The sequence below is a fragment of the Terrapene carolina genome, unplaced genomic scaffold, assembly GCF_002925995.2.
Source record: "Terrapene carolina triunguis isolate 2854851 unplaced genomic scaffold, T_m_triunguis-2.0 Scaffold130, whole genome shotgun sequence".
NCBI lineage: Eukaryota > Metazoa > Chordata > Testudines > Emydidae > Terrapene > Terrapene triunguis.
Genome location: NW_020664481.1, coordinates 18,081,975 through 18,097,691, shown reverse-complemented (window position 1 = coordinate 18,097,691; position 15,717 = coordinate 18,081,975). Strand labels below are relative to the sequence as shown.

Genomic DNA, 15,717 nt, shown 5'->3' with positions numbered 1-15,717 from the left:
ATATATATATATATATATATATATATATATATATATATATATATATAAACTTTACAGTAAGTTTACAGCAATCTAGAGCCTGCTCCTAGTTGGAGCCAGGTAGCTCTCTGTTCTGAGCAGCAATCTGAGATCTGCCTTGCTGTGTGAAGAATGACCTTTTGAACTCTCCATCCACAACCAACATCCTAACATAACAATAGCAACTGCTCCACACAATAATTTTGTTGTGTATCCCTATCCTCTCAATTTACCTAGCAAGAGCAAGAACAGACAGTGTTGTGGTTTCCCAGAAGCAAAAAGCAAAAGACAAGTCAGTCAAGGTTAGTACATCCAGAAGCAATACACCTACTTTTTTTTTTGGTGGCCTCTTGTCCTGGAAGCATTTAGTGTAGTCTCATAAAGACTCAGTTCTTGGTTCCCATTCTATCTTTTCTCTTTCATCTCTTAAACATAAAGAAGAAATCCAGTTGCAAGAGAATAAGAAGTGTGGATGATGCCGGGGGTAGGGTATGGGGTGTGAAAAGGGAGAGGAAGGGCATCAAGGAGAAATCCCTAGCTGCAGGGACTTCACAGCTAGTCTCTCCCAGGTCTCTGTCCCGCTTCATTTCCAACAGTGTTGACTTTGCAGCTGTGCCATAAACCTCCTTCAGGCCTGGAAACCTTTGTATCAGTGGCTTGCACTTGTGTGAAAACTGGACTGCTGGTGGATTGGCTCATCACAAATAGTGGTTCTTGGCAAGTGGAGTCTTCAGACCCAATTTTTTTCCAGGAGATTTGGCAGCATCTGGGCTGTGTCCCCCTCAGGAAGTGTCATTTGATTTTTTTTTTCTTTAATCTCCTTTATTCCTTTGCTCTGAAAGTGTCTCACTGGAAATGAAGTGGGGAAATTGATTTATATTCTGGCATTGATTGAGAGATCTTTACCTCCTTGGTGCTTTGAGATGGAGCCATAATGCTGACTGTAATGACTGTTTCTGGACAGGATGGGAAAAGGGAGAACTACAAGGGCATGTCTTCACTACCGGGGTAAGTCGACCTAAGTTACGCTACTCCAACTATGTGAATAATGTAGCTGGAGTCGACATAGCTTAGGTCGACCTACCCCAGTGTTTTCACTATGCTGCATGGATGGGAGATGCGCTCTGGTCGACAGGCCTTAATCTTCAGGGAGCTGGAGTACCAGGGTTGACCAGAGAGCGCTCTGCCATCGATTTAGTGGGTCTTCACTAGATCACTAGTGAAGACATGGGGTGAAATCCTGATCCACTGAAGTCAATGCAAATTTTCATTCATGGTTCCTGTCTTTGAAGAACGTAGTCAAAACAAATAAGAATAAAGAACAAAATGTGGGTTCTTAGGGTCTATAGTACTTGGAGCACACAGAAGTTTTAACTGTAGCAGGGCTCATGTTAGTGCTTTAAAAATAGTTGTGTAGATGGCACTGTGAAGTTGTGGCTCACATTCTGAAGCCGGGGTGTGGGGGGATTCTGAGCCTGAGCTCCAGCCTGAGCTGTAAATTCAAAGCACTGTCTATTTTTAGAGTGGTAGCACAAGCCTCACTAGCCTGAGTCTTTCGCCCCAGGCTCGGAGGCTCACTTCCCTGGGCTGTGTAGACATATCCGTAGTGGTTTGTGTTTCTTATATGTGTGCTCTTTAACATTGCAATCCTTCTGTGTGTAAACCTTACCATTCTTCTGTGTATGTTGGTAGTAATGTAATTTCTTGTCATATCTTGTGCAGTGCAAATAGTGCCTATACAATGAGAATGTTTTGGCTAAATAATATGGTCATGAACTACAATAATTACTGACTGTATTTTGATATCCAGTTATAATAGATGATGTTGCACTGGGAACTCAATAGTGAACACAGTTCATTATGCTATAAGTGCAATTTCAGTAATACAAGCTTTAAATCAGATAAATGTATTGGTTTGAGGCACACAAAACTGCACAGATCCAAACTGTCTTGCAAGAGTTAGTGAAATGACTACACTTCTTTAAGCAGACTTTGGTTTGACCTTTGCTGGAAGAGAAATACGCCAGAGAGTAGAGCCAGTCCAAAGAAAGGAATAGGTCTTGACATGTTGAGGTAGATGTTTTATTTGCCCTGCTAGAAGCAGGATACCAGATATAACATGAAATATTGGCTTTAATAGTTTAAGACCTGTTAAATGATACTTGAATAAAATAATTGATTTAGAGATCTGACACTATAGGGTAAAATTTGAAAGAGATACACAGATTTTACTGTGCCATTTCCATTAAATCACCAGAAGTTATACTAAACCCCTTATCCTAATGCTTCTCCTCCCGCCATTTGACACTTTCCATCTAAAAGTTTCCTTTGCCAGAACAGAAATGTGAGAGAACCCAAAGGATGCATAGAAACCTATTATTGTTGGTAGATAGACAATTAACTGTGAAACACTCACTTTGATAGTATATGCTAATTCTCCTTGAAGTGATTGTGCTCATATACATTCCACTGCCAGTGTTTGTGTGCCCAGTGCACTTGAGTCAGAGACTTTTGCTTGCAGTATCAATAGGTGGTGCATGTGCCCCAGTGCTGTCAAGCAAAGGCATAACAGGGATGTTATGGTTGCCTCCCTCTCAGTTCATTCTCATTGCCTGTGGTGAGAGTTGGAGCTCCCTATAGCATTTGCTTTGGGTAGCCCGATTTCAGAACTTTAGTGTATATAGTTATAGTTAATATTTAGTAGTAGTAACTTAATTTAGTTATTTGAGTAGATGCAGCTGTGTATTCCATGTGGGTGTATGGGTGCACCAGAGCTGGAGAACTTTGTCTAGAAGTACCCATAGGGGTAGCACTCATGCCCTACGACCATAGCTCCTTCCTGGGCTGTACAAGGGCAGCGCCACCCTGACCCCCTCAGTTCCTTCTCGCCGCCTGTGGCTAGAGTCAGAGCTCTGTGTGGCATCTTCACCTCACACTTTCTCTCTGTTTTCTGAGAGAAACTTTTCTTGTATATAATAGTAGTAGTACCTTAGGTTTAGTTTGTGGTAGTAGAGTGACTGGATGCCCTGTGTGATGCCTTCACCAGGGTTCAAGCATTGTCCATTGTGTATGGTGGCTATCCCCAACAACAGTCCCCACACAAGATGCTACTTGTGTCTTGGTGAGGGACACATTGAGGAGAGGTGTTCCATGTGCAAGTCGTTCCCCAAGAGGACTCAGGTGGGAAGAGACTTGGGGTTTGTCCGGAGGCAATCAGGCTCTGGCAGATTTGCATCAGGGAAAACATATCCCTTCCTTTTCATCATAACTTCCTGACTCAGCACCCCGGTCAGGTTTTGCATCTAGCACTCTGCTCCCTGCATCTCAGAATGTGGATGCTGCATGGCTAGATGAGGAGGAAGAGGAGGAGAATAATGTTCAGAAGCAGTCCAGCAGGGCTTGCTTCACTGTTGAAAGCTATCCACCATGGCATCCTATTCTGCCAAATGGAAGCAATTCTCAATATGGACAGCTTGGAGCATTCAGCTGATGATGGCTTGTTTCCAGGACATCTTGGAGTACCTGTTACATCTTCAGCCTTCTGCTCTTGCATTTAGTTCATTGAGAGTCCACCTCGCAGCTTTTTCAGCATTTCATCTACCTATCCATGGGAAATTGGTGTTTTCATACTCCTTAGCAGCAAGGTTCTTGAAAGAAGTCACTCGACTCCGTCCACCGTTAAAGTGCCAGTTCCTTTGTGGTACCTTAATACTGTTCTAGCAGCTCTTATGGGACCTGCTTTCAAGTCACTCACATGGAATACATGGCTGCATCTACTCAGAGAAGAAAAAAATGGTTACCTACGGGTAACTGTTCTTTGAGATGTGATGCAGATGTGTATTCCATGACCCTGCGCTCCATCCTCCTTGTATCAGAATTTGTACTCCTATGTATTCCTGATGTTTGGTGCAAAGGAATTGAGAGGGCACCTTTATACAGACAGGGAAGGGGCTACGGCAGCAGTGCATGAATTCTGCCTCTATAGGTACTGCTAGTCAAAGTTCTCCGATGCATAAGGGGCGCACGCACCCACATAGAATACATGTCTGCATCACATCTTGAAGAAAAGTTGTTGTTTTTTTTGTTTTGTTTTAAGTAGTTAACTGGAGGATTTATTATGAAAAAACTCCCCTGGTTTTAAGCAATGTGCCATGGAAAGGGCTTTCCCCCCGTCACAAATAGGCACGAGCTGTTTGATTTATCTGGGTGAGGGCCAGGTGAGAGACAAATATCCTATTTGTATTTCCTTCCCCACTAGGACTTTCATCTTAAAGTTCATCTCATGAAAGAGGCAGTGGAACCTGCATTGGAGCTAGGCCCTGATCTCAAAATCAACCAGAAGTCCACCACACACACACTGCTTCTGATTTGAAGCACAAGCCTGGTGACAAATGTCACGCTTCATCTTCTCTGTCAGCTTAAAAGTTTTTTCCAAGAATTCTGATCCAGACAAGACCACTACAGCTCGGTCTGCTCCCAGAAAATCTTCTGGTAAATCCTCTGGTATTGGTTCAAGGCTTCACAAATCCAAACACTCATGAGTTCCTGTCTGAGGCAGTACCATTGACTCTGGCTCCTTTGGTGCTGTTGAGACCAGTGTCTTCACCCATGCTGAATCCTTCTTCCTCCCTTCAGTAGATTCAGTGTGTTTTGGTTCCACCAGCACTGTCAATGAACATTCTGTTTCATCTCTGTTAGTCATCTTTCTGACCCAATTATGCCAGCACTGATCACTTCGTTGGCTTTCCGCACGCCCCAACCCTCACTTCCTTTGGATCCTAATGTGTCTCCAAAAACCCAGGCCACATAGAATCCCAACAGGAACTGCTTCTCCCTATTTTGAGGAGGCTTACATTTCTTCTTCACACTCAGAAAGGGAGGAACCTGTCTCACCTTCGAGATCCTTTAGATCACCTTGCAGGTCTTTATTGCTACAAAACCTAAACTACAGGACTAGTCTTCCTATAGGGAAGTCCCAGCACCCTGTCCTACTGAGCCAGGGCTCTCAAGCCTCCTCCAGCGCGCACATGCGCACGCGCATACACAGACACACCCAGCTGCAGAAAGACACAGACACTGAAATCAGCTCTCTGTGGGAAGACTCCACTTGGGAGTTGCCCAGCACTCAAGTGCACACCCCCTCTGGAGTGTAAACCCAAAATTGTATTGTCTTTCACTGCATACCCCTCCCTCAATGTGGAGAAGGTATGCACAGATTTTGGCCCTCTCCCCCCCGCCCCCCACTCCATTCCCTGTTATGAATTGCACAAACTGGTTTAAAGAAAACAAAACAAGTTTATTAACTACAAAGGATAGATTTTAAGTGATGTTAAGGGTTAGCAAACAGATAAAAGCAGATTACTGAGCAAATAAAAAACACGTGCAAACCAAGCTCAGTACACTAAAGAAACTGATTACAAGTACGGTAGTAATTTCTCACCCTAAATGTTGTTTTAGGTTTTTCTTTCACAGGCCAGATACTTTTTCTGGCCCGGGCTCAGCTCTTCTCTTCCCTCAGTCCTTGTTTCTTAGATCTTCCAGCAGTCATTCTGGGCGGGGATGGGATTCAGTGAAGACGGAGCCCTGATTTAACTCACTTCCCTGCCTTAAATATGATTTACATATGGCAGGAATCCTTCGTTGCCCAGTTTGGTCTCCGTCCCGTTCGTGGAAAAATACCAGCAGGCCAAGATTGAGTCCAGTACCAGGTGACATGATCACATGACCCTGCAGTGTCAAAGCACTGTCTCAGGAACGTGGGAGATTAGTATCTTCAAAGTCCTATTGTCCTGCCTAATGGCCCATCTAGGCTGATTGCCTACTGTCTGATGGGCGTTTCCCAGGTGCAAGCCCTTTTTTGCAATTGATACATAGTCAATATTCCTAACTTCAGATACAGAAATGATACATGCATACAAATAGGATAATCACATTCAGTAAATCATAACCTTTCCAATGATATCTCACATCACCCATCTTGCGTAAAACATATCTTAGGCCATATTCATATCACAACGATATCTCTATGAAGAATATGGGGCGTAGTGTCACACTGAGGTATCTGTTGCACCTGAAATCATCATGCCTTTCAGTTAGTTCCATGAGGGTTCATGTGACTTCTGTTTTCTACACTGCATCCACCAGTAGATGGGTTTTCCACTTTCTCTCACCTTCTCTTTTTCTGAGTCTCTTGAAAGATATACTCAATGTTTACCCACCGGTGTCTGATCCTGCATCTGTATGGGATCTCAATTGAGTTCTCTCCAAACTCCTAGGGCCCCCCTTTGAGCCTATGGCTTCCTCCTCACTATTGTTATTGTATCTGAAAACAGCTTTTCTGGTGGCAATCAATTGTGCTAGGAGGATTTCAGAATTTCAGGCTCTCCTGGGTGATCCTCCTTTCACAGTTTTCCATAAAGACAAGATTTCTTTTAGGCCACACCCTAAGTTTATGCCTGAGGTAATGTCAGCTTTCCACCTGAATCAAATATTCATTTTCTGTTGTTTGTTTTTTTGTTTGTTTTTCCAAAACCCCATTCTTCTAAAGATGAAAAAACGCTTCAGACCTTGGATGTTTGTAGAGCTTTGGCAATCTAACTGGACAACTCTAGATTCTTCAGGACTACCCCCAGGCTTTTTGTAGTCTATGATGAGTGATCCATAATTCTATCAGTGTCATCTCAGTGAATTGTGCACTGAATTTCTGACTGCAGTAAGCGCTGCTACAATCTTGCTAAGTCTCTCTTCCACCAAGAAAAACAGCCCCAGGCTCAGTCCACTTCATTATCCTTTCTGAGCAATGTTCCAATAGTTGATATCTGCAAGGCAGTGATTGTGTCAGCTGTACTTACTTTTTTTTCTCATTACACCATCACTTAAGCCACTCGTGATCATGCCAACTTTAGTGTTACAATCTCTGTTCAGATGATCCAAGATCCCTCCATTATAAGGGAACTGCCGAGTCACCTGCAGTGGAATGTATATGTGCACAATCACTTGAAGGGGGAAAAAAAGTTTACCTGTCTTGTTTTTTGAGATGTGTTGTGCACATATACATTCCCTGACCCTCCCACCTTTCCCACTGTTTCAGACATCACATATAGCATTGCAAAGTAATTGAGAGGAAGGTGGCAACCACACACCTTTTTATGCTCTCAGCTGACAGCATGAGGAGAGCATGCACTGCATAGTGGTACTGGAGAAAAATGTCTCCAACTCGAGTGCTCTAGGCACACAAGCATCCGTAGTGAAATGTATATGTGCACAACACATCTCAAAGAGCAACAGTTACTGTACAGGTAAGTAAACATTTTTATAGAATATGTGATTGCAAGAATTTGTGATTTGTTGACAGACATGAGAATTGTTTTGGCAAATATTTAAAACACATGTTCTGTGCCTGTGGTTAGCATAGCTGTTTAATGATCCAGTGTTTTATGAGCCAAAAATTACTCTTTATCTAAAGGCACTTCTTAGTTAGCACTGAGTGTAATTTCCTTACTGCTCCCTGGAAAACACTCATTAACTCAGATGGTGATTTAATCGCCAAAGTCAGAGGGTATGTAACAATTGTGGTAACATTTCTATCTTGACAGTGATATTTTATGCATCTGTTGCTGAAGAAGCTGTTGATTCTTATGTCCTAGATTTTTCCAGCAAGTGGTACAGATCTGGGAGAGAGGTTTTTTTTTAAAAAAAATATGGATTGTGTATACTGCTCTGGTTATATAGTGCTTAGAAAGTATGTTGCATCTGAGCATGTGCAGTAATCTACAGTATTTTTTTTCTTAGCAATAATTTGACCACACGATATTTTTTGAGCTCCTCAAGCTTTTGATCCTCCAAGTTCTTGCATCATGTAGAGCAGTAAGTAGTGATTGATAGTTAAAGCAATATATTACACATTGGTCCCAAAAATATCATGCATCCTGGGGTGACTACAATTTTGCAAGGCTGCTATAAATTATGACTTAGTGCTTATCTGGATAGTCTCACTGTAAAATCAATAAAGAATACTGTAAAACAGTTTATTTTAATTGTTTGAAATCTCTTGAGAGAGCATCATCAGTTTGATTTTTTTTTTTTTAAACACTTCAGTTGCTGATGTAAACTCAGTTGGCTGTTGCTCAATCAAGATGAGTGGATTGGGAGAAAACTCCTTGGACAGCTTGACCAGTGAGTCAAGGAAACGCAAGCCATTGCCCTGTGATGCCCCAGGACCAGGGTACAGTAAACACATTTTCCTCACTGTTTTTATTAGATTTTTCATAATAAAATGATAAATAGTGCAGCGTGGTGTTTTGTTTTTTGTTTTTAATTGAAATTAATATTAAAAGAGTTTTGCTATTCATTTGTATTCAGTTGATAAAATCCTTTAAGGGACTCCCTGCAAGTCCCTCCACCCTTACCCTCATGCCAGAAGCTCTGAATGTCCCCCATAACCCCCTCTTCCATAGGCCAAGGTGCTCTGTGTAACCCATGTTCTCCCCCCCCATGCCATTGACCCCTATTCACCCTCTCCATGTTAGGGGCTCTTTGTGTGCCCATATCCTTCCCCTATGGCAAAGGCTCTGTGTGCACCTCCAGTTCCCCTTTTCCCCCCATGCCTGGGTCTCTGTGTTTGCCCGCATACCAAAGTCCTGCATTGCCTTCCCCATGCCGGATTCTCTGTGTGCCTCCTCCCTTCCCCTCGTGGTAGGGTTTCTGTATTTTCCCCCATGTCCCCCCCCCCCCGCCCCCAAGTCCTTAGCACACACACCCAGTCCCCATTTTCCCTTCCTCGCATCTAGGGCCCTACCAAATTCCCAGCCATGAAAAACGCACCATAGACCGTGAAATCTGGTCTCCCCTCCCTCCCTCCGAAATCTGGTCTTTTGTGTACTTTTACCCTATACTATACAGATTTCACAGGGACCAGCGTTTCTCAAACTGGGAGTCCTGACCCAAAAGGCGGTTGTGGGGGGTGTCACAAGGTTATTTTAGGGGGAATCGTGGTATTGCCACCCTTACTTCTGTGCTGCTGCCTTCAGAGCTGGGTGGCGGCTGCTGACAGAGGGCCCAGCTCTGAAGGAAGCAGTACAGAAGTAAGGGTGGCAATACCATACCATGCCATCCTTACTTCTGTGCTGTTGCTGGCAGCAGCTCTGCCTTCAGAGCTGGGGACTCCCAGCCAGCAGCCTCCGCTCCCTGTCCACCCAGCTCTGAAGGCAGTGCAGAAGTAAGGGTGGCAATACCACAATCCCCTAAAATAACCTAGTGAACCTCTTCTCCCCCTCGCCCCTCCCAACATCCTCCTTTTGGATCAGGATTCGTACAATTACAACACCGTGAAATTTCAGATTTAAATATCTTAAATAATGAAATTTACAATTTTAAAAATCCTATGACCATGACATTGACCAAAATGGACTGTGAATTTGGTAGGGCCCTACTCATATCCACTCCTCCCTCTCCAGGTTGCTGACACAAACCCCCTCCCCACTGTCCCCATTTTCCACGTTTCCCTGGATCCCTGCTTTTCCCTCCCCATCTCCATTGCCCTCTAGATTCCTACTTCCACACCCAGCCACCTAGGTCCTCCCTGCTACTTGTAAAGCTTTCTTATTTCTGTGATATTCCAAACTACAGGCTGTCCCCATGCAGCCAGTTAAGATGCTGCTTCTGGTATGTGTAGACCTCCACCAGGGGCAGCAGAGAGATTCTTCTGCCTGCAACACCAGTCACTCTGGAAGCCCTGATTTTCCTGTGAAATAAGCTTTTCTGGTGTTCTGATCTGCCTTTAAATCCACATACTTGTGCCCACTGATATCTAGAACATTTCCTGAAATTCTGGAATTGATGGGTGCAGGGTTCCAAAGTTATTGTATTACTGACAGAGAAATGCCATTGAATTAGATGTAAAACTTTGTTTATAGCTTATTGGCCAAGCAGGTGCTGCAGCTTTTTCCACCTTAAAATGCCTCTATAGTACAAATACATTAGATTTGTAATAGTTGGAATTTTCATTAAATTCAGTAAGACAATAACTACAACAGTTATTCTTGGAATAATAATCTTATCATAATCTCTAAAGATACATTCCTTTATATGGTTCTGTAAAAACCTACAGGTGTAAATTGATGAGATGAATGTCCACTAGCTAAACTTATGTGATAAGTGGTATCTAAATGCATCAAAGATGACAGTGTGATCATAGTTCTTGTTTATGCTGAAATTTATGTACATTAAATGCTGCTTCTTGTTCCTAGTCTGATCTGCAGTGGTGAGAAACGCCGACGTGAGCAGGAAAGCAAATATATTGAGGAGCTAGCTGAGCTGATATCTGCTAATCTGAGTGACATTGACAATTTCAATGTCAAACCAGATAAATGTGCAATTTTAAAGGAAACTGTAAGACAGATCCGGCAGATAAAGGAACAAGGTAAGGATTTCTCTCTCAAATTATAAGGAAGAATATTTGGTTTTCTATCAGGAGGCAGTTTCTCTCCAAAACCATACTTAGTTGCTGAGACAATACAATGGAGTTTTCATACAATAGGCCCTGATTTAGGAAAGCATTTAAGCACATGCTTAAATCCATTCCTGTTCAGGGCTTATTCCCTATTCAGCACTTAGTACATGCTTAATTTTAAGCATGTGCTTAGTGGGACTTAAGCACTTGCTTAACTTTAAGCATTATATTTAACACTCTTTATGAATAGGGAAGCTTTCCTGAATCAGGGCCTAAAGTACACCATTTCTTCTTAGCGTCCTTAAACTACTAAACAAGCAATAAAAACTTAAAATAGGTCATAAAGCAGTTGTTCTTCAAAACATAGATGGACTAGTTGCCCACTGGAGTAAAGAAATCCATCTATTGCCTATCAATTAAAGGTTCCCTGCCAACTTGGATTGTCTGAAACTAATTTATAAAAGAAGCCCAGTTCCTTATAGAGCATCCTTTCAGTGCTATGTCCTGAAATTTTAAATTATTTTTTAAAATTCATGTTACATTTTTCTGTCTTTTCTGCTCCTGTTTTGGTGTTTGAGAGCCTTTCTAGCAAGAGAAAATAACTGGGGTCCAATACAGTCAGACTGCAACTAGCTGACCATGTAACCAATTAAAAAGTGCCATTAACTGTACACCGAATGTAATCAAGTGCAGAATAAACGGGGGAAAATATAGAGGAACATCTATTTTGCTAATGTCTTAGTTACAGGATGGTTTTTAGGTTTTACTTGTAACAATAGTAGTTTTTTAAACAAATCAGACAAATATAATTGTTAAATTTGCTGTTTCCCCCTAAACCTCTGGTAATTGTGAGACATGTGCTGGTAGAAGTGACTTCAAAAAAATTAGAATAGATTGCACATCAGGTATATGCCAGTTCAGTGAGTTTCCACTCAGTCGTAAATTATGTTAGAAGACTGCTGGAATATATCACACACTTTACTTGGAATGGTAAACTTCCAAATTCTGCTTTGTCTGCCCTGTTGGAACGTGTTTCTATTTTTTAAAGTAGCCTTAATTGCTATTTTAGAAGTTCTTTCCCGGTGGCATTATTGCCACTTCATTGTGCACTTCACTGGTTGATAATCTTCCTTTGGTACATTAAACTCCTGTTGTGGTCTGCTTAAACAGCCAGTAGGTGCCACAGTAATAGAGATTACTGCTTGTTTTCCATTACTTTACTGCATGGTTTTATTTTTATTTTTTTTCCTTGTAACAAACTTTTACTTTTTCTTCAGTATATTTTAGGTTAAAATGCTGAAAAAGTGTTTTAATTATTGGCATCAGATATGATTAAGTAATCTGCAGAAGGCCAAGGGAGAATTTGTTTCCGGTCTTGTATTTTGATTTGGATCCAAGAACACAATTAAATGAGCAAACCGTACATTCTGCATGTTAAATTGGATTACTTTCTAGGTTAAAACTCAAATTAAGTCTTAACATGATTTAAAATGTTTATCTTCCACATGGTTGTACAGGAAGAAGGGAAGAATTAGGAAGCTTTTCATTATATTGAAAAGTTTGTGCTGGCTAGCCAAAAGTGACCAAAGGAGGGCAGTCATTTCATAAAGCAATCATCTTCCCAGTGGAAGAAGTTTTGTCATGAAAACTGTTTGTGGTAGTGGTGTGGCAGAATCCAAAATTTGCTAGGTGCTTTCAAAACACACAGGAAGACAATCTCTGCCCAGAAGTTCTACCGTATAAAAAAAGTGTTGTGCTCCCTTTGTGCATATAATTGTAACATTAAATGGAATCATATAATTACAGCTTCATTGCTTATTCTCAGGCTTCCTGGAATGCAGCACATAACTTCAAAAATATATTTCTATGCTTCCAAACACAAAATGGTGCCTTTTTGAAAACTTGTCTTTTTGATGTTAGGAAAAACAGCATCCTGTGATGATGATGTACAGAAGGCTGATGTATCTTCTACAGGTCAAGGGGTTATTGATAAGGATTCATTGGGACCTCTTTTACTACAGGCAAGTGTAAATGATGCCCTAGTACAACCAAATGAGATTTGATATTGCATATTCTTAAGCAATAGGCTATGTGACAGGATTACAACACTGAGAAATGCCAGCAGTCCTACAACAAAAACTAGCGTGCAAGGGCAATGGAGAAAATTGTTTTAAAAGGACAAAAAATAAAATCCACCATTGTTTTCTCAACTCTGCTGAAGCAATCTAGAAGGATTCAAAATCAGATGGCGTTTGGGTTTGCCTTAGCATGCTGTTCTATTTTTGTAGTAGTCTCAATAAATGGCTAATAAGATTACATTGACTAGACTCCGCATTCAAGTTTTCCCCCCCCCTTTTTGCCTCAGGAAATGGGCATCAAGGACTTTGGGCCACTTTCATGGCTTGATGATGGTCTGTAAGACCGGGGGTCTGATTCTGGGAAGCAATGAACACCTGAATTCCCATTGTCTTAAGGGGAAGTTACAGGTGCAGAATGGTGCTTCTTAGGATCAATTCCAGTATGCCAGTGGTCTCCAACCTTTTTACGCCCAAAATCACTTTTTGAATCTAAGGGCAACCCAGCATCTACCCCGCCCCTTTCCCAAGACCTTGCCCCTTCCCCAAAGCCCCCCTCACTCCCTCCCAATCGCTTGCTCTCCTCCACCCCCACTCACTTTCACTGGGCTGGGGCAGGGGTTTGGGAGGGGGTGGGGGGTGCAAGCTCTACACGGGAGTTTGGGTGCAGGAGGTGGCTCCGGGCTGGGGGAGAGTATTGGGGTGTCAGGAGGGGGTCAGGGTGCGGGCTCTGGGAAGAGGTGCAGGAGAAGGTATGGGGTACTGGCTCCCGGGGGAGGTTCAGGGCTGGGGCTTGGAGTGCAGGAGGGGGTTTGGGTTGCTGGCTCTGGGAGGTGGCTCAGGGTGGGGCTTGGGGTTCAGGAAGGGGTTTGGGGTGCAAGAGGGGGTATGGGGTGCTTGCTCCACGAGGGGGGTCAGCAATGGAAGTTGGGATGCGGCCTCCCACCAGGCAGCACTTACCTCCGGCAGCTCCCGGTAGGCGGTGGGCGCAGCGAGGCTAAGGCAGGCTCCCTGCCTACCCCGGTCCCACACCGCTCCCGGAAGGGGCCAACGCGCCTGGGGGTGGGGGTGCTGCTGGGGGCACGTGTCTCTGCGCACTGCTCCTCTCTGCAAGCACCGTCCCCGCAGCTCTCCCAGCCAATGGGAGCTGCGGGGGCAGTGCTTGTAGGCAGGAGTAGAGCGTGGAGGGAGACCCCTGCATCCCCAGGGCCGCAGAGCTGCGCTGTGCTGGCCGCTTCCGGGAGCAGTGTGGGGTCAGGGTAGGCAGGGAGTCTGCCTTAGCAGCAGCCACACTGTACCGCCGGAGATCTTGATCGACTGGGAGATCCTCTAGGATTGACCAGTCAATCGCAATCGACCAGTTGATGACCACTGCCGTATACAGTAGATCAGTTTGCTGCTGCCCTCATGTGTTGAGACTCCAAATTACGTAAGAATCACTTAGGTAACTTTTATTAAGAGTTCTAAAAACCAGGAAACCAGTCCTACTGCTTAGTACACAAAGTAGTTCAGTATGTTGTAGGCTGCTATTTTGAGTCAAGTTTTTGAAGTACTTTCAAAGCTAAGTGTCTTAGAGATATTCTAATGCTGTTTCTGATTTGGGAATGAGTACAGTGGTTTTTAAAAAGTGGATAGTCTCTCTTTTTTTTTTTTTTATGTTCTTCATTGGTATTGAAAATATATCCTTAAGAAGGCTATTTCCCTCACACTCCACTTCTACTTCTTAAAGGTCTTGTGGCGAATTTATAATCCTGACTTTGACTTCATTGTATTGTTAAAGAAGTTACTCAGATGTCACAGACTCAGTGTCATGTTTCCAGGCTAAAAAAGTTAAAAACCAAATGTTTGATTATCACCATGTTAAGATCAATAGTGGAAGAACAAATGAACAGCGGGTTTCTGATACTTGAAACTTTCCTTACTAGGAAAGTTTCTCTTTAAGGAAAACTTGAAACTTTAATTCTTCTACCAGAAAAGTTAGGTGATTCTTCTCCTAAACTACAACACTTTTATCTCCCACTTACTTTTTAAAATGAACCGTTTTAGCAGGTCTGGAATTTTGTGTGTGTGTTTATAATGTATTGTTGCAATGTATTTTTAGGCATTGGATGGTTTCCTGTTTGTAGTAAATCGAGATGGGAACATTGTATTTGTATCAGAAAATGTCACACAATATCTGCAGTATAAACAAGAGGATTTGGTTAATACAAGTGTCTACAGCATCTTGCATGAAGAGGACCGGAAGGACTTCCTTAAAAACTTACCTAAATCTGCAGGTAATAGGGTCTTCACTTAGATTCTCAGACTTCTTTTAAAAAATAAATAAAAAACTCCAAAATTGTTAACCTTACAAAACAAATCTCTTTCTTATGGTGCAGCTATCACTTGTCTTGAGTTTTAGGATATGACTTTTAACATTAAATTAATAGGAATATTGCAACATTGATTATGCATTCTTTGCTGTTAGCAGACGAGCAGAAGAATGAAAACAAAATTCCATAACCAGGACTACCGTTTAAATCTATATCCTCTTGATCTAAGTATTTAAAATGTTAATTTCAAACTAGAAATTATATAAACAACTAACAGAACGTAGGTTCAGATATTCATGGTGTGTGGTTGTAGCGAACAAATGCCTAGGTTTATGGAGTTGCATGTTTCTATACTCTGATAAAGTGAAAGAGAGATGGGCATTTGAGGTTGGCTTGCCTGTTTCTAAGGGATTCATTATACATAAGGCCTTGTCTGTCAGGGAAGTGACTGATTCTGTGATCTCTGTGACTTCTGCAGTGGCCAGAGTGACTGACCCCAGGGACAGCCGCACAGGCCGCTACTGGGGCAGTCTTGAGACCCCGCCCCCACTTCCCCCCAGCAGCAGCAATGGTCTCGGTCTGTCCCCCCCAGCACCAGCGTTGCCCCTCTCCCCCCGTATCAGCTGTGGTCCTGGGCCGCCCCCTGCCCCGGAGCACCCAAGATTTAGTCAGGGGTATATAGTACAAGTCATGGATTGGTCACAGGCCCTGAATTATTGTTTACTATCCATGACATTTACTAAAAATACCTAGGACTAAAACATAGCTTTAATTACACTGCTCTACAGCCAAAATGCTTCTGAAATAAATGTAGCCAAACTTTACTAATTCTGGGTCACTGAGAACGAAAATGATGCTTAAA

General features: G+C 42.7%; 1 protein-coding gene across 4 annotated transcripts in view; it reads left to right on the top strand.

The window, feature by feature from the left end:
• NCOA3 (nuclear receptor coactivator 3) overlaps positions 1-15,717 on the top strand; it is a 173,212-nt gene that overhangs the window by 122,513 nt on the left and 34,982 nt on the right. For 3 of the 4 annotated variants that reach the window (XM_026652710.2, XM_026652709.2, XM_026652708.2), the window contains exons 4-7: positions 8,116-8,242; positions 10,266-10,438; positions 12,389-12,489; positions 14,645-14,819. In XM_026652710.2, coding sequence (XP_026508495.1) covers positions 8,154-8,242; positions 10,266-10,438; positions 12,389-12,489; positions 14,645-14,819 — 538 coding nt within the window. In that variant the 5' untranslated portion in view covers positions 8,116-8,153. Of the gene's footprint in view, positions 1-267; positions 321-8,115; positions 8,243-10,265; positions 10,439-12,388; positions 12,490-14,644; positions 14,820-15,717 lie in introns of those variants that run through there. The other variant, XM_024207492.2, reaches the window with a different exon arrangement.